The sequence below is a fragment of the Lepidochelys kempii genome, chromosome 8, assembly GCF_965140265.1.
Source record: "Lepidochelys kempii isolate rLepKem1 chromosome 8, rLepKem1.hap2, whole genome shotgun sequence".
NCBI lineage: Eukaryota > Metazoa > Chordata > Testudines > Cheloniidae > Lepidochelys > Lepidochelys kempii.
The window spans coordinates 6,687,651-6,706,397 of NC_133263.1; the positions used below are offsets into that span (position 1 = coordinate 6,687,651).

An 18,747-nucleotide genomic window follows, 5' to 3' on the forward strand; every position below is an offset into this window, starting at 1 on the left:
CATCATTAGGTTGTTCTTATTCTGCTCGCTCCTCCCTCCATGCTGCTCAGAAGCACAGAGGCCTCTTTGACAAGCGGGTGAGAGCCCTGTCCCACAGGCTGGCCAAAGGGAGGGAAAGCCAGAGACAGGAGCCTAGCAGGACAGGTCTGAGCAGGGCATAGGTGCCCAAGGAAAGCGACAGTGAGGCAGGGCTGGGGCCTGGAGCACCGGGTGCAGCTGGGACAATGCTTCCTTGGTCCAGTCAAGCAGGAGGAGACAAGAAGCCAGGGCCAGGGCTTTCCCATGGGTTGACCCTGCTCCTGCTCCCAGTGAGCTCGTGGGCACCGGGACAGAGCTCAGCTCTGGGGCCCTCGGCCTCATCAAAAGCCCAGTGGAGCCCTTCCATTGATGTCAATGGTCCTTGGTTTAGGTCCCCTCTGTGCCCCCCTTCCCGTTCCTTCTGCAGTGCTGGATCCACGCGCCCCGGCTCGCTCTCAGCCCAGCTCATGCTCATGCCTCCTAATCCCTGTGCCCTTGTCACGGGACGTGCTCCAATTCTGTTCCTAGCCCGCGCGCTGCACACGGGAGGTCCAGCACCCCCAGCACGCCATCTGTAGGCCTGCTGCATCATTACAGCAGAGACTCGGCCCCAGGGCGCTGGGCTCAAACACCTAGGGATGGTTTAATGTTGGCCTGGACCATGCGGGAATGCTTGGGTCTATCTCACTGCTGGTCCCGACAACCACCTGGGGCCCTTCCTGCTACCTTCTGCTGCTACCACTTGTTCCTGAGCCTTGGCAACACGTAACCTCGGCTGTGCCAAGGATACGCAGCCTCCAGCCCAAGCTCTGTCTCTGACCCTAAAACGGCTCTGGGTTGGACACTCCTGCGGAGAGTGGTTCAATTCCCTTTAAAGGCAATACTTCAGCTTTCTGGAGGTCCTGTCTCCCAGCCCAGGAGCTGCAGAGGGCACCAGGGCATGGGGCTGAAATGCCTACCAGGCCCGATGGGACCCAGCTCAGCCACAACCCAGACAGCATTTGTCAGCTGCTTTCTGACTAGACTCTCCAGCTATCTAGCAGGGAGAAGAGCTCATGGCACATGGGTGCAGCCGGGGCTGCCACGCTGGGCTGGTGTGAAAGAGAACGAGGACAGACTGAAAAGTTTCATCGAGTCACACAATAAAAATCCTCCCTCCTCCAAAACCCAATTCCCCCGCCCTGGTCTGGCCTTGCCAGCCAAGAGGAGCATGCTGGGGCGTGCCCTGCCTCTGCAGGGGCATCCAGGCCTGGATTTGCAGTGGGCACGTTCAGTTGAGACTTGGAATTGTGCTGAGCAATCTCCCCTGCAGCTGACGGTGGGCAGTGTCCTCGGGCCACTCCAAGGGGCAACTCTAGCCCTACCAGTGACTAATGTCCATATAGTCGTGGGTGTGGATGTGTGTCTGTATATGCCCCTGTGTGTGCACACATGTGCCTGTCTGTGTGTGGGCACAAGGAGGTGAGATTTCAGCAAATGTAGACAGACCCAAGTCAGCTTTCGTCAAGCTCGCTTGCTAAAATAGCCGGGAAGATGCATTACCATGGATCAGCATGGGCTGGCCACCCGAGTACATACTCAGGATCCCAGGTCGGATGGCACTCAGACAGCTAGCCCATGCTGCTGCAGCTTCACAGCTACTGTGAGCAAGCTAGCTCACTCCAAGCTAGCTCACGCATGCCTACAGAACTGCGGCAGGAACTGGCAACTTTTAGGTAGCGTTCCAGCCAGAAGCAGGGTGGCACAGATTCACCTTGGGTCCTGTCACTCCTCCCTGACTTCGCTTTCCTCTTCAGGAGCACTCAAATAGTCAGGAAGATCAAATTTCAAACTAAGTCGGGGAAACATCACGACAGCAAATCAACCAAGTACCAGAGTGGTGTATAGCGTAGGAGTGCTGGGGTGGCTTTTCGGAGACAGAGACCCTGCCCTGTGCCACCCCACTGACTTCACATCCTAACCCGCGTTTACACAGCACTTCTGATTCCAAAGGCGCTCCCAATGTTTTACACCCAACGGGACAACTCTGCGGCTGGAGTAAATTGACACAACTCGGTTGACTTCGGGGAGCTTTGCTGATTGACACCAGCGGAGGATCTGGCTCTATGTGTACAGAGCGAAACGGCACGGGGAAGCCGAATGTACTTAGTCACTAGGCATGCGGTTGGGCGAGGGCATCACCAGGCCAACTTTTGCCCAAAATGCATGACGGGATGGTTGATTGCCTGTCACATCTCTCTGGGCCTATGACAACAGGGTTGCCCTAAATTACTCCTTTAAATGACCTAATGTGCTTCTCCATACATAGAGTACCACCAAAGCCAATACCCAAGGATGGCAGAGCACAAGAGGCCCCTCCCCACCACACCTGCTGCCTCCAGGGGGGTGGTGATGGAGGAGGAGGGCGTTGGAACAGAGAAGCTCCTTGGGGCAGGGACAATCTTTTGATTCATTATCTGTACAGCACCAGGCACAATAGGGTCCTGGCTCAGGGCTGGAGTTTCTAGACACTCCCACCAAACAAATCATAAATAATAACCCTGAAGCTACAAGACAGGCCTGTTAGTTTTGCTACTCAGTGTGTTGAGATCCAAGAGGAAAGAGCAGAAACAGACGAGAGGTCTGTGCTGTAGTCAGAGCCAGTAAAGAAAATGGACGCAGAGGAATTAGAAGCACAGTCGAAAGTAACCTTGTTAACATGGAAAAAGTGGAGAGACCAAGTGAGCTACAAAATCTTTACTAGCGTCCTGCCCTGGGTTAATTCAGCAGCTGGGATCGTAGGCTAAGTTTCCAAAACACATGTTCAAAAGTGCAGGGAAGGCACCGAACTGGTGACAGCTTCCTCTCTGCCCAGTTCCTTTCTCTGGCACGCTCCTTCAGCTGCATTTGTTCCAGGATGTGCTGTGAGTCACTGGCCCATCCCTTCCCCGGGAAGAGCCCACCAATCTGACACTGCCCAAACCCATGATCTAACGAGGAAATGAGGTTTGTCCAGGTGCTGCAGCAGCTAAAGGCCTCGTCTAGCTGGCAAGCGTGTCTGGGCTTCCTTGGATCACGGTTCTGGCTAGTGAGCCTGGAAATCAGCCTGGGAGCAACCTCTCCAACTGCTGGCTCAGAGCAGCTCCAGTGATGACAGTGGAGGTTACCCACATCCTGTGGCCCCCTGTGCCTCCCCCAGCTTGTGTCTCCCTGGAACAATCTAGCCAGGGAGCTGCCATGCACTGTACCGTAGCTATCCTGTCACTGCACGGCAGTAAACCCCTCCCTAAAGGATGGGCCAAGGGCCCAGGCCCTGCAGCCATCGCTCAGACCTAGAGCGGGGAGAAGAGTGAATAACATTCTCCACCCCACAGTCAAAGATTTCATGAAACTCATTGACTACATTATTTGACGAGTATCGTTTGACCATCTCTACCTGGCTCAAACGCCCTGCGCAGCCAATGGGGGTTTGACCTGAGTAAAGACTGCAGGATGAGCCTCTTCCCCTGGAAAAACCCAGCTCTTCCACAACAGCCCGTAAACACCTGGCTAGCCCATGAGATTAACCCTGTCATTGTCCCGCTCTTCCACAACACCTGGTAAATACCCAGCTATTGTACCCTGTAAATGCCCTCCTGCCATATGGTAACCATCCTATTGTTCCATCCCGTAAGTACCTGACCTGCCAACACCCTGCTACTCCATGGGCACTTGCCTTATATGTAAATCTGTTTCCATTGTCTAGCCTTTGCCTTGTCGCTTCTGGCCTTTGCCTCTACATGGCCCTCACCAGTGAAATGGCAGGTAGCAGGTACAGTAAGCGGTACTGGCAATTCCCAAGGACTGTAAATAACACATCATCATTTTGCCCTGTATGGTAACGTTTCATTACCCTGTCTGCTCCTGATGTTGATTCCCTGTCAGGAATTGGTTCACCAGCGTCCCTGCTTGGGAATGCTGACTCGAGCTTTTCACTCTTTCCACCCTGGCCTGGCAAAACAAGGTGTCAGCCAGGCTAGTGGGATCACAGAGAGACAAGGCAGGTTAGATTGTAGCATAAATAGTGTCCCAGCTGTGGGAATTTTGCATGTTTATTTTACTAGCAAATCACCTAACGGAACCTGGCTGTAAATTACGGTGCATGCCCAGAGACACACTATAAAGTGCTAAAGCTGTCGGTTTAACTGGAGACCTTTCCTCCAACTGCTTTTTAACAGAACAATTCTTGCCACCGTTCTACATAGCTGTCAGTTTTCTTATCCCTGATGGTTATTTTGCAGGTTGTCTGCTTTCCCCTGTAGCAGCCTCTCCTGTGTGTGTGAATAAACCCCTTGCACGACTAGGTGTCCGTGAAAGGGCTTTTTCTCTTGCATTCTAGTATATGAAGCAATATCCTGCAAACTGCAGAGCATTACATTCCAATGTGAGTGGAGAGTGCTTCGGACATTTGCAAACCTGAATCCCTACATTAAACCTGATATTTAGTCAACTAAATATAAGGAATAAAAGAGACCTGATTTGCAGAGCTAGGGCTGGTCAAAAATTAGCTGGTCAAACTGGTTTTCAGTGGAAAACTGGGGTTTTGACTCAGTGAAATTCTTCCCCATCAGTGTTTTCTTTCCATGGAAAATGTAGAGGAAAACTTTTTTCCAGCTTTCCCTGAAAATTTACCCAAATCCCCCTTCCATTTTCTGACCACTTCTACTCAGCCCTTACATCTCCCATTGACTGCAGTGGGGCCTGTGAGGGCTAAGCACCTCTGCAAATCAGATTTAGATTTAGATGCCTTGATTTAGATGCCTCAATATGGATTTAGGTGCCCACCTGTAGGCACCTAAATCCACCTTTGGTTGGAACATTTTGGCTTAAACAAATACATTGCTATGTCAGGTTTCGAGCCCTAGTTAATCATGCTCTTGGCCAGCTGAGGAAACCCAGTGACACCCTTTTGAACCTTGTTCCTGGAATCTCGTTAAGCTGCACTGATGCCTGGGAGACCCGCTGTGGATGAATACGAGACTTGGTGTGTGAACGCACAACGTATTCCGGAACAGAGGAATAACATAGCCCCAAATGCACTTGGTTTGTTGATTTGAGGAGTGTGATAATACTTGCTAGTGCACAAGTGTGGGTCCTGCAGCGGCTAGGTTCTGCTCCCAGTACATCCAGAGGAACTCCGTTGACTTCCCCTGACACCCGAGATGACCATCTGGCCTAAACCTTTAATAGCACGGAAAAACCCATCCTGTGGCCCTAAGCTGTCCCTGTGGCGGGCCTCTCACAGCTGCTGTGCCATCTTTAACAAGAAAGCACTGTGCCCTCCCGTACACACCCCAGCGGGCTAGTGCAGAGTGGCTCCAGGACCAATGCCCCCCCCTCCTCTGCCCCTGTTGCAGAGGCTAATACCATTGACCCTACAGAGTCCCAAGGGAGTACGAAGTGCCCCCTTTCTCGTACACCGAATAGATCTGATGCTAATTCTTTGCTGGGAAGGGGACTAAAGGACAGGCGGAGACTAGCAAGGTTCTCCTGTCATCTCAGTGCTGCAGTGGTGCTCCCTGTGCTCTGGGGGGGACCTCGAGTGATGCTGTTAAACTAAGGCAAAGAACAGAAGAAAACAGGAGAAACATCAGGAGCAGGAGAAGAAAGGAGACAGAAATGGAAATGCCACCGCCCCCCTCTGGGAAGCCCTTTGGTAAGGTGCACATGACAGAGTCAGTGGAGAGGAGAGGCTGCAGCTGAATGGCCTGCGAAGTTGCAGAGAGGACACGCAGAAGGCTTTGCAAAGCGGAGGTGGAAATTCAGAAGGCGAGAAGAAGGCTGAGCCAGAGGGTTGATGCTCCATAACGTTGCCAGACAAGGGAAAAGAAAAGGCACCAGAGTTCCTGCTGTTTCAGTGAAGCTTCTAGTAATGATCTTCTAGGGTCTGCACACTGGGGTTCTTATTAAACTCAGAGGATGCATCTGCTGCTTCTCTCTCCCTCCAGAATCCAGTCTGCAAAACTGTCCAGCTCTCATTACATGGACTGGGCTGGGCTGGCTCAACAAGCATCTAGCTCTCTCTGTAGGCTTTAGGCTACACGGCACTCCTCCTCCCCTGGCCTGGCCCTGCATCAGATACAGCCCAGACTCTGCTCCTCTTGCTCAGTTCAACATCCTCAGGACCATAATGAGCCAACAGCTGGCAGAGGAGGGCTGGCTACAGAAGGGCACGTTCTTTGCATTCAAAACCTCCAAGCTATTGGTTGGTTAGTTTGGGTTTGTTTGGTTTTCTGCACATCAATCACCAGTTAGATATGATTGTGGCCAGTTGAGGAACCCCAAAAACACGCATTCTAACCCCATTACTTGAAGTAAAAAGAAGGTTTCCACACCTGGGGTTCAATCCCTGCATTCCTGGTGGAATAAGAAGGTCTCGGAGCTTGGAAGACTCCTTTGGCTCTTGGTGACAAAACTCTGGAAGGGGATGCAAAGGGAGCTTCTGGTGGGGCACTTGTTCTGATGTCTTGGGCAATAAGCACAGTCCCAGAGGCTGGAGAAAGAGGACCATATGTTGGCCTGCTTGAACTTGACAGAGCAGGAGAATGAAAAACAGGGGAAGGTGTCAAGGGAGACGTTGGGCACGAGGTATGTCTCGTGTAAGAATTAGAGTTGGGAAACACGGCTTGTGGCGGTGGTGCCCCTCTTGGCAAAGACCTCACCGGTTCTTTAGCTGGGGATAGGATGAACAAAGATGATTGGAGCTGGTATGGCTGCTGCTTTGAGATTTCCAGCTCCTGTTGGGAAATCTCACTCTCCGCAACGTTGCTGTTGTACAAAGATGCTGGGGGAGTTTTTGATGACCTGGCTGGACTCTTGGGTGGGTGTTTGAAGACCATGGGTGTTACATGAATATTGGAAGCATACTTCCAGGATGGAGGCAGAGACATGGTGGGCGAAGGTGACCTGGCCAAGCCAGGGTGTGCTGGGGACTCAATGACATACTTCTCCATCCTTGACTGCCTTCTGGCAAACAGTTCAGCTCCTTTTCCTTTCGCTTCGGTTAGGTTTTGATTGGGTTTCATTTGAGGCTTAGGCTGTATGCTTGGGGACTTCAGGCATGAAGACCACTCTGGGGCATTGTCTGAAGAATCCTGGTGAAGCCCACCTTTCAGTGCATTCTGATGCAGAAAGTTGGAAGCTTCTGCCCCAAGAGCAAATGGTTCTTCCTCTGGGACTGGTTCTCCTTGCTCCTTCTGCTTCTTCCTTACATCTGCATTCTGCACTAAGTTCAAAAGATCTGGGTTAGGAGCCACCTTTGGCTTTTCAACAAAGGTGAACATGGATTTTTTAGTTGTTCTCCGGGTTACGGACTCCTCTAATATTCCTGTTTTATGCAAGGGTGTAGATCTGCTTTCGCTATGGTGAGGCCCTTGCAGAATGAGAGGCTTCTGTTCTGCACTAGGATACAAGGCTGAATACGCAGGAGGTGACCTAACCCTAGTTACTGGAGGTGGACTGAACAAGGTCTCTGCATAGGTGGGGGGCGGAGGAAGTTCTACCCCAGGGCTTTTCTCCGTTGGTTGGCTTGTTGTAGCTGATGATTGAGTCCCAAACGGTCTTGCTGTTCTGTTCTTCACTGGCATTGGTTTAGCCAAAGTGAGGTGAACTTCATAATATTGTTTATTGGGCCCCCCATTCCACTCTTTGCCGGTAACCGGAACAGCCGTCTCTTTGCTGGCAACCGGAACAGCCGTCTCTTTGCTGGTAACTGGAACAGCCGTCTCTTTGTCAGTCATGGGCACATTCTGCTCTTTGTTGATAACTTCTCCATTCTGCTCCTTGTCGATAACTGGGGCCGTCTGCTCCTGGATGAGAACTGGTGCGTTGTTCTCGCTGTCATGTTCATGCTCATTGGCGCTAGGTTCTTGCACTCCGTTGGTTGATGCCACCTTTATGTTCTCCTTTAAGTAGATAGTTAGAGGGACCTGCTGTATGTCTCCACTAGGAGACTCCTTGAGGGACGGCACTGGGATTGTTTGGGGAAGGATCTCCTCACTTTTGACTTCATTCTTTGGCGGGGACTGTGTTTTCTCTAGGCAGGTGTTTTCCTCATATTCTTCCATGTTGCCTTTAAGGATCTGCAGTCCAGGGGCTTCCACGCAGAGTAATTCTTTCAGTTCTTTGCTGCCTTCTAAAGTCTGTCTCAAATGCAGCAATTTTCCCTGGTTTGGGAGGCTGCACTGAAGAGCTCTTGGGCTGCCTCTTGTGGCTGCTTCCTCCCCACTTTTTCTGGTGCTTGCCAAAGTGAACGCATTCACTCTCTGCTTGCGCCTGTTGAAGAGCAGCACACCTTTGGAGTTTGAGCTGGGTGGGTTCGTTAGTTGGGCTGCGATTTTCTGGCTCCTGGCTTTAGCCTCTTTCAGCTCCTTCTCTGAGAGACTGGCACTCCTGGAGAGATCTGGAAGGAGAAAACAAAGAGAGGATAGTATGAACAAGGAGGGACCAAGGAGCCTGAAGAATGCAAAACTCCATTTATCTCTGCTTATTTACTTATACACACACACACCTCCTCTCTGCTCACGTTGGACAGGACGAATCTTGCATTTGAATCGCTTTCCCTACTGCTGTGAGTCTCTAAAACTGAGTGAGCTAAAGCCCAGTACAGAAGCCAACAAAACACTAAAGCCGGCAAGAACTCAACACACATCAAAGCAAGATGCTTTGAGCAAATCAGTGACAAAATCCCCCCTGCCTTGTAGTTTAGGAACAAGAGGGTGGCAGGGGGATGTTGACCAAACATGCTCCCCTGTAGGTACGTGTGGAGTATAATGGGGATTGCTCTGCAGGGACAATAAACAAAGGGCTGTGGTGCAGATCCTGGAAGATGATGGAATTTAGGAGAATTAGTCTTCAAAAAAAGGGAGATCTAGGTGGCCCCTTGGGTGACTGACAGCTGCAGACTGCATCCTTGGATAGCCGTGAGGACTGAATGGGGGGTGTTGCAAGACTTTCCATTATAGCACGGAAAATTAAATCCCTCGCACTGCAACTCAAGAAGTATCTCTTGTGTGTGGTGGGGGAGGGGGATATTGAGCCTCTATTGTGGAGCATCAGAGATCCTCCTTCTCTCCCCATCTCCCTAGCCCTATGTTGCAATGACGGTATTTCCAGCTGGGGAGCATGGGATAGGGCTCCATCTAGATCCTGTCCATGATGCTCCTACATTTGCTAGCACGGTAGCTGCAGAACAGGGGGTGCACCCCAGTGGGGTGAGGTGCATCCAGCCCCTGCCAGCCTGTGAGCCACTGAGTATAATGGAACCTACTGGCGTGATGCCTCCCGTTCCATCCCCTGCCCTGCAACCCCCTCAAAGACAAGGTTTCAGAACACTGGTGAGAAACGGGATTTTGAACAGAATGCAGGTTGGAGCCATCGTTGCAAGGCAAGGCTGTGCTGTGCAATTATGCTGATTTGCAGTAACGTTCAGGGATACAGATGAATACCAGTAGCCAACAGCCCAGTGCAGCAGGCTCAGAGGGGAGACAGAACGTGGGGACGGGGCCTGTACAGTTTGTCTTCTCCACCGCATGGGAAGTGGCAGGGACAGGAGATTTCCCAATGGCAGCCCCCACATCACCACTGGTCTGGGCTACACAGCATCTTCCAGGATCTGAACCAAGAGGCAGGTGGCTGCTCCAGCATCAGGAGGGTCTATAGGGCTGTTCCTTTCACACAGAGGGATACACTCAGAGAAAGGAACAAGCCCTGGAATGTCTTAAGAACACAGGTAGCTCCTGGGTCATCAAGTCCAGTCTACTGCTACAACTCAGTCATAGACCTCCATTCGCTGGGGTCCAGGTTCTAGCACCCTGCAAGGTGGGAGGGTCCCAGAGCTCGGGCTGCAGCCTAACCCTTTACACCACAATTAAGCAGCTCCTTAGCCTGAGCCCCGCAAGCCCGAGTCAGCTGGCACAGGCCAGCCGCGGGGGTCTATTGCAGTGTAGACACACCCTAGGGGCCTTGTCTGGCAAGGAGAAGAGCAACAGCCAGAGGTGCTGAGCACCCTCAACTCCCACTGAGTGGAGAGATTCCCAAGATGGCACCCTGCTGTCTGCAGCCCTGAGAGGTTCACCCGGCAACAGCCATACTTCATCGTTGTGCAGCCCTTTCAAATGGGGAGTCGTTTCTTGCTCTGCGTGAGCGTGTTCCCCAGTATCACAGCCTCCGCTCGCTTAAACTAGGCCTTTGCCTCAACACTGCAACTGGAGGCAGCCTGTACCTGGTGGTTGGCACTACCCATACACTAGAGATGAGAAATCAACGCGAGCCTCCGTCCCCAGAGATTAACATGCAGGAGAAGCTCCAGAGGTTTGGTCCAGGGCAGCACAAAAAGCCTGGATGCTTCTCGGCATCCTATTGGCTTAGAGACGGGACTGACAGTTTAACCCGGGCAGTATTTCTTGGATGCTTTCCAGCACTCCCTGGCTCCACGGGATCCTGCAAGAATTGTCTTGTGTTGTTACAACAATTCCACTTCTGGCCCCAGCTAAAAGCAGGAAGCGCCTGAGTTGGGTGGGGAATCAGTTTATAAAAGATTCTCCGAAGTTCTGCCAACCCTGGGAAACTTCAGTTCAGGCACAGGGCACCATTTCACCCATCCCTGCTCTCGACCCCGGGCAATGCATCGCTGGGGGCTAGCACCCGAGTGATAGGGGGCAGTGGGGGGTAACTGCATTGGTTATACATTGCCGTGGAGCGGGCAGTCAGGGAACTAGATCTATACCAGACGTCCATAGTGGGTGGCTTTAATGTAATCAAAACAAGCAGACAGGAATTGGAACAGAAGCCTTCTGATCGCGTTATGGGAAGTCTACCCCTGGCTGCAGCAGTCTGGCAACTCCCATCACTTTCCATGCCTGTCTGCAGAAAGAAGTGAGCTGTTGTTCATGTGAACCTGCTTGGGAGAGCACCTCGCTGCCTTCTACACCTCGCTGCCTTCTAAGACCATGCATTGCTTTTGGGAAGACAGAAAAGCCCCTGATTCCTTCACTCCTTGCAACATAACAGTGACTTTGAAAAACAAACAACAAAGACAACCACTGGGTGATTGCGTCCCTGTCTTCTTTCTAGTGTGTGTGTCGAGCTTTGCTTTATGGTTGCAGTGACTGTATTGGAAAGGAATTTATTGAAAGACTTCAAAAGGTTTCAGGTTGCAGTTCATTTGGTTTCAACCACCCTGCACAAACATGCTCAGAGCAGGAACTTGGCTGGCTCTGAACTATCTCACAGACTCCCCTCGCTCTTTAGACTGTCCAAGCGTTGGCTGACCACAATGCACGCAGCCGACATCAAGTTAGGAAAATAAACCCTGCTTTAGCTGGAAATGTCACAGCAGCACCCGTGGGTAACCCCTTGGGTGGCTGATGAGCCCTGTCACTGCAATGTTTTGTTGGGTTTTGAAGCAACACAAGAGGGCAGCGTCTGCTGGGAAAGCTGTATATGTTTTGGCCTGTCAGATGCAGCCTGAAGCAGTGGCTCAATCTAATTAAGCCACAGGCTTCCTAGAATAGCACCCACTTAGCTCCATGGAAGTGCTGAAAACATGCCAATTGCGTGACTCTTAACCCACCGAAAATCCATTCATGGGCCTCTGGGCTCTTCAACTGTTGGACAAAAGGCTGGATATGGGTCAGAACAAAAGCTGTTAGCCAAGTCCAAAAGGATGTGGAATGACATGGAATGCATTTTCTCTGGGTGAGCAATTTCCTAGGAAGCAGTGTTCTGAATCTCCCATGATTTAACCCAGCTGATTAGAGGAAATATCAGAAACAAAGTGCAGTCATAAAAAGTTTACAGCCAAATGGACGACATTCCTAATCTGGATAGCAGGGTCGATGCTGCAGAGCCTCTGTCTGGGCAAAGACTATTCCCAACTCAGAGTCCCCATCCCACGCGGGGATCAAAATCATGCTAGCCGCAATTAGGGCTATACCCAGCTATTGCTAGCAAAGTCCCAGCACAGTTCCCATGGAGAGGGAATTTCTTCAGACAAAATATGCTACCGACTACCATCCTTGTGAGGGAAACCGTGCTAGAAGCCGCTGCAACTGTCCACAATCACACGACCATGGCGGCAACTTGTACTGTTCCCATCCCAGCATGGATCCCTGAGCCTCAGAAAAGAAGCTGAGTCAACCTTTGTGTAGCATAGTCACTGGCTCCTCTCATTACAGGCTGCTTTCGGAGCTCCCACCTCTTCCCTTCCTTACATGGGGGGAATCCGAGGTGACGGGGCAGCAGCGGGATCCCAGAGTGGGCCGGAGGATGGCAAGAGGAGACACAGCGGAATGTAAACAGAGGGAGAATGAAAGAGGGAGGAAAAAAGAGACTGATGGAGGGAAGGTGGGGTGGAAGGAGGAATAGAGAGGAGGGCCAGGAAGGGATGTGGCTGCTTCCGAAGGCATCTACCACCACCCTGGTGTTTGAAAAAGACAGATGGGCCCATGAAGTTCAGAGCAAGAGCTGCCCTTCTCCGAAGCTTGAGGGCGTTTGATCTTGGGGCTGGTTTGGGTCCATCTCAGTCATGTGAGGGAATGGTGCCTGCCCCAACGTGACCGTCGCTTACACGCATGCGGGCACAAGTTCCTGCCTTGCTCGGGCGTGCCATGGCACCCCGTTACCCCCTGTGGGCCTGGCCTGGTGAACCTTGAATCTCCTATCTCCCTGAAGGAGGCATCTCCCAGGCAGCAGCAGGAGGAGGAGGAGCTGAGAACCCATCTCCGATATCAGCTTGCCTGATAACCACCCCCTGCCTGGAAACCAGGGTCAGTGGGAGTCTGAGAGGCAGTGTCTGTCTAGATGAAACATGTAGCTAATGCCGGCTGACAGCTGGGCTCCGCTCCCCTGTGCTGGTTCTGCTCCCGCTCTCTCTCCCCATCAGACAGGGTAGCCAGCTGAAGGGGCACCAGCAGCCACAAACTCCAATCCAGACGACTAAGGGATGGGCCGTCCCAACTGCTGGGGTTGGGTTTTTTTGCTTGGTATCCGAGGCTTCCAGCACAGGGAACGGTCACAGGTTCCACCCTGCCTCCCTACCCACATCAATCTGAGAAATTCAGCAGCAGGGGGGGTGCTGGTCCCAGAAAAGACACCACTCCCTCTTTGCCCGGCAAGGGATGCTGAAGGAGAAGTGGCAGGAATGGGTCTATTTGGGTGGGGCAGGCTGAAGCAGAGGAGACTCGATCAGACTGCACGCCAGGGTGAGCAGGGCAAGCACGTCTCCTGTTTCCGTGGGTAAGAAGCCGATCGCCTGCAGGGTGCAGGAATCTTCCCGACCCTAACAATTGCCTTCCTCCCATCACCGCCCACTGCTGGAGGTCGTCACACCATGGATCTGGCCATTCCTGTATTCTCTGGGAAATTACAGATCATTGCTGTAACACCCCAGAGGGAGGGAAGTCCTGCAGACTGAGGCTTGGTCCCTGCCAATTGTCACCCTTTTATTAGCTCCCTTGCAACCATGGGGTGACCACCAAGCGCCAGCTGAGGGGACGGGAAGGGAATTCCCGACAGGCTCTGGGACCTGGCATGGGGCAACACTACTGAGAACACAAGGAGACTCTCTTTCTCTCTCCCTTGACTTCATGGATCTCCCGGACGCACCCAGGGAGCAAATGGCGGAGCTGGGGACCCAGCCCAGGGCAGCACAAGGGCAAGAGCGGCTGGAGTGACGTTGCACGTTCAATGGCTGTTGGCTTTGTCAGTGCCTTTTGCACCTGTTCACCTCTTCTTGGTCGGTCCCTCTGCCAGTGCACCTCAGTCCTGACCACCTGCCTCTCCTGCTAGCCCTGAGCCCATCCCACCCCAGCTCTGCCAACACATGGCAGTCCTACCAACAGTACCACACTACCTGCTATTCCAGTCCTGGGCCACCATGCTGAATGGGCGGCAAGCTCTTCGGGGCTAGGGCCATCCTCTCCTATATGTTTGTACAGCACCTGGCACAGTGGGGTCTCGAGCTACCGCAATACAAACGTTAAACAATATAATAGCAGGGCTGGATTGGGATTCTTTGCTGTGCCTGTAGGGCAGTGAATGAGGGGCTAGCCAATTCTGATTTGTGGCCTAGCTCAAGATTGCAGCTGAGATCTCCAAAGGTGAAAGGTAGGTGTATCCCCACCCACCGGCTCCCAAGTCTCCAATCTCCGTAGAAGTTATAACAGCAGCCAGCACGCATTCAGCTTTGCAAGATCCCTCTGTGGGGAGGCATCCAACTACCACTCACCAGAGAGCACCGTACCCCCTTGGCTGAGCTCTGCCCATGCCCAGCCCTCAGCGTCTGCCTCCAGCAGGGAAAGGAGCGTTTCCGATCACACCGGAGTGAGTTCACGGAGACGCAGGGTGTCCCACGAAGCAGAGGGGTTTGCTGTAAGTGCGTCAGAACAGAGCCACGAGCCAGTCCCTGCTGGGAACCCCATGGGCATCTCTGTTTGATCTGGAGGCAGATGAAGGCCGACAATCACGGCCTTGAACCAAAGCTCCACAACTCCCAAAAGCCACGGAACGTGCTCTGATCTCTCCTCAGAGCTTATTCTGAGGAATCCATGGTAACCGCCCAGCGGTGCTGGCGAAAGGCGGGAGTGGGCGCATGCATTGTATGCTGCTACCAACCCAGCGCCCCCAGTTCAGGCAAGCACTTACGCACGTGCTTAAGTCGATGCTACATGTTTAAAGCTCAGGGCACACTTGAGCGCTTCAGGGTCAGAGAGCAGGGCTGGTACTTTGGGGCAGCTCAGACTGCACAGAAATCTCACATGCAAAGAGTTAAAATTCTCCCTCTCTCTCATCCTTTGCAAGAGACCAGCAGCCCCAAGGGACAGGGGTCTGGCCATGCTTTAGGGGTGCACATAACCCATAACGGGCAATTGTCAGTGCCAAAAACCATGCTCTGCTACTTAAGCCACTCAGCTGGGCTACTCTGGGCATGTGCTTGGTAGCCTATTGCCTGGGCTTGTTTATTGGCCTTAAGCCGCGCCCTCAGGCTGCCATAGCCCCCAGGCAGGTGGCAGCATTGCCCCATTATAATTAAAGTGGGGGTGGGGGTTGAAAAAGAGTATAAAAGCCGGTGATTCGGGGGGGGGGGGTTGGGAGATGACGGGGCTTTCCATTGGCTCTCCCCTTCCAATCTGTGCACCCTGGATAAGTGGGAGCCTGTGTCATATGGGGCTAGACTGAGCCTTCCAGCTCAGCCCTGAGGAAGGGGTGGTATTTGGCTGCGCCCCCCAGGAGGGACTCCAGGAAGCAGCTGTTACTTAGAGACACAACCCTCCCGTGTGTTACTTCACCCCTTTCGCCGACACCCTACCCCCGCACTAGGCACCCAGCTAGCTATGGAGACCAGCAAATGGGGGGAAGGGGGGGCAGAGAGTCAAGGCTTCTCCCACCCCCTGCCCTCTCTGCCCACGTGCCCAAATTGGAGAGTATTAGGTGAGCAGCCCTGCTCTCCCCTCTGCAGCCGGAGCCACAAGTGAAGCAGCTGTTCCTTGGGTCAGCAGGGAGTAAGGGGAACCCTCGCTCCCCTTTAATTTACGGCACAGCTGATCAGGGCCTGGGGATAATCTAGCCATAAATCAGCAGCAATTTACTATGATAGCTGAGCAGATATTGACCTATGGAGAGTGTGTGTGTGTGTGAGTGTGAGTGTGTGCAAGTGTCTGCCCAAGTGTAAGGGAGTTCCATGTGTGTGCATATAGGAGGAGTGTAAGGGAGGGAAAGACAGAGGGAGAGCATGTGTGTAGGAGTGTAAGGGAATTCCATGCGTGTATGTGTGTGTGCAGCAGGAGTGTAAGTGAAGGAGTGTGTATGTGTAAGCATGTAAGGGAGTCCCATGTGTGTGTCTGTGTGTGCATGCAGTAGGAGGAGTGTAAGGGAGGGAGTGTGTGTGTGTAAAAGGGAACTCCATGCATGGTGCCGGCAGGGATGCTCTGGGCTGTTGCTGACACTAAGTCCAGCTTCTCTGATCATGTCTGAAGTTAACTCCCATTCGTTTAATGTGTTTTTCATTTTCTTGCCTTCTGTGCTGGTTGGGACCCTTCCAGGCTATTTTAAGCAGTGGTTCAGACTGTAAGCCTACCAGCGAAGGAAGGGCTGCATTACTAATCCAACCCTTTCAGAGAGCTCAAAGTAAGAAGACAGAGAGCTCCAGCGAGGGAACGCTGGTCTGAGCTGGGAATTTCCTTTTCATCCCACACAAACCTGCCCCTCGACGCAGCGTGAACCGGCTGGTGGAGACTCCCCTGACTCAGACAGGCCTCGTTTCCTAGCAGGAGTTGTTTGACCCCCTGAGGAGTTGAGCAGCTACGGCACAGCGAAGCCGAGCGAGGGGCACGGGAACGGCTGACACCTCCCCACTGGGAGCTGCACGCGAGAGAGATTGAGCTTATTCCTGTATTATTTCTATACCGTCTCTCTGAAGTAAACAAAGCCTCGAAACTATGGTCGTGCGCTGGGCTCTGCCTCGGTTAACACACACTCAGAGCTCAGCCCTCCTGCCTTGCTCTGTCCTATTTTCTGTTGTAACCCCTGCTGCGTCTCGTCTTAATTTAGGGTTCCATGAGCAGCCCAGGAGACGGAAATCAGTGGGACTCCTCAAGGCGTACGGTACTATTCCATGAGTAAGGAATCAGATATGCCTCCTCTCTGCATGTACTTCACCCAGCGCTGTGGGGCCCTGATCCCGGGGTCTGTTATTGGTTACCAGCCTGCCAATGAGTGCACTTCTAGGCCTTATCACCAACACACAGCGTAAAGCCTGTAGTCATCCATTTTTGGCTTATATCCCATTAAGGCAAATTAGTTCTGCCAACTTGTCCTTGTTCTCCAACACCACATTCAGGACCGGCCAGGGCGCTGTCTGGGGAACTCCCTGCCTCAGGATGTCTGTCTGACTCCCTGCGTGGCTGCGTTCCAAAGCCATTGTAAACCGTTCCTGTGAGGTCAGCGATTCCAGGAACGTAGAATTCTCCCAGGTCTCATCTCACAGTCTGTGCAGCTGGGTGGGGCCGGAGGTGGCAATCCATAGCTGGGACGAGTTGGGGTGAATGAGTGTGCTCTTTGCAAAACGCCATGCGGTCCTCCAAGGTGGTTGCTGGGCATGAGCCCAAGCCTGGGTCTCCCATGCCCAAGCATGCGCAGCCTCTGGCCGCGAGGAAGCATTTAACGCAGGGAGGAGTGAAGCCCCATGGAGGACCTGGGATTTCCCACTCCACAAACCAGCAACAGTGCTGTGAAAGCCAGCCCTGCCCCAGAAGCCTCGAACGGGAGGGGGATGAGCAAACAAACCGGAGCTGGGCAGAGAGCTGGCAGGGAATCCTGCAGAAGGCGAAGGGTCATGAGCGGTGCAGGAGCAGTGGCTGCTGCTGCAGGGACACAGTGGGCTGAGAGCTCTGGGCAGGGGAACAGATCCAGGGAGCAGCCGGAGCATGGCCCCAGGGGGCCTGCACCGCACGGTACCTGAGAATCAGTCAGAGCCCAAAGGGAAGGAGACCCCTGATTGGTGACTGAGCGGGAGGTGTGGGGCAGAACCACGGTCCTCTTCATGTCCCGCGTGGGCAGACGGCACGGGGCCGTAGGTTGCTGCGGTTGGCAGGGGGCAGGACTGCCTGAATCGGCAGCTGAGCGGTCGACCCAAGGCCGGACCCAGCGGAGAAGGCCAGACCAGCACGAGGGCGATGCTGGCAGAGACCCAGCCTCAGCCCACTCGCGCTGTAGAGAGACCGGAGCTGGGGCAGACCCATCCACCCTGGCCCGCTCGGCTCCAGTGAGGCTGAGAGGTCTCCACCCAGCCATGAGTATCATTGTTGGGAGTTTATTCAGCACCCCCCATGGGGACGCCTCAGGTTTACTCCAGCAGTGGCTTTGGCCCAGCAGTGCTGGGGGCCCTCCACAGATGGGGAGGTGTAATGCAGCAGGGGGAAGGGTAGACTCTCACCCCTCCGCCCCCATAGCCACGCAAACCCAACCAAAGGAAGAGGCGACACCCACCGCGGCTGGAGCGTGTGTCTCTTTGCTCTCGCAGCCTAGGCAGCACGGCACTTCTGCGTGTTCCTCTCCGGCGTCGGCCACACCTTAGCACAACCTGTCTGGCTCTGGCAGAGGGATTGTCCCCAGAGCCCTCGTCACGTCATCGCAGACAGGACACCCTTAGGGGAGGATTCACTGCACGGGCCTCGAGACTTATAGGACCCTCTATAGCTGCCAACGGACAGCATGCATCTAAAAGCAACCAGGGGTGCACGTGTGTGAACTCTCTCTCTCTCTCACACACACATATACACACACACACAGAGACACACACACACACAGTGTCTCCTCTCTCTCCCTTACTGTCCCACCAACTTTGCCACAGTCCCTCTGCTATTCCTTCCCGATTATTCTTCATAGCAGAAAGCCATGGCCGGGGGAGCTGGAGCAGGGCTGGGGAAGGCAATGAATGGGACATGTCCTCCCTGCAGTATGCTATCAAGGGGATCCAGCTCTTCAGAGTGGGAGGCAATTCAGGGTGAGGGGCCCCAGCCAATCTTGGCAGCATGGGCCCTCACTGGTCGCACCTGCAAAGCGATGCCAGTTGCCGTGGATGCAAACTACGGGGAGCTGGGAAGGGTTTCTGAGTGCGAGGGCCACGTAGTCACGGAGCGGCACAGAGCCAGCACCAAGCGGCCAGCAAGGCTCTCTCCCGGCGGACGGCCTCGCCTCTGGTGGATGCCCTGA

At 53.4% G+C, this 18,747-nt stretch overlaps 1 protein-coding gene across 2 annotated transcripts in view; it reads right to left on the reverse strand.

Moving 5' to 3' along the window:
• SYNPO (synaptopodin) overlaps nt 1-18,747 on the reverse strand; it is a 63,515-nt gene that overhangs the window by 7,395 nt on the left and 37,373 nt on the right. For both annotated transcript variants that reach the window (XR_012160196.1, XM_073355325.1), the window contains exon 4: nt 6,372-8,437. Coding sequence is in view for 1 of the 2 variants with exons in the window: in XM_073355325.1 (XP_073211426.1) it covers nt 6,372-8,437 (2,066 nt within the window). In the remaining variant the exon portion in view is untranslated. The remainder of the gene's footprint in view (nt 1-6,371; nt 8,438-18,747) is intronic.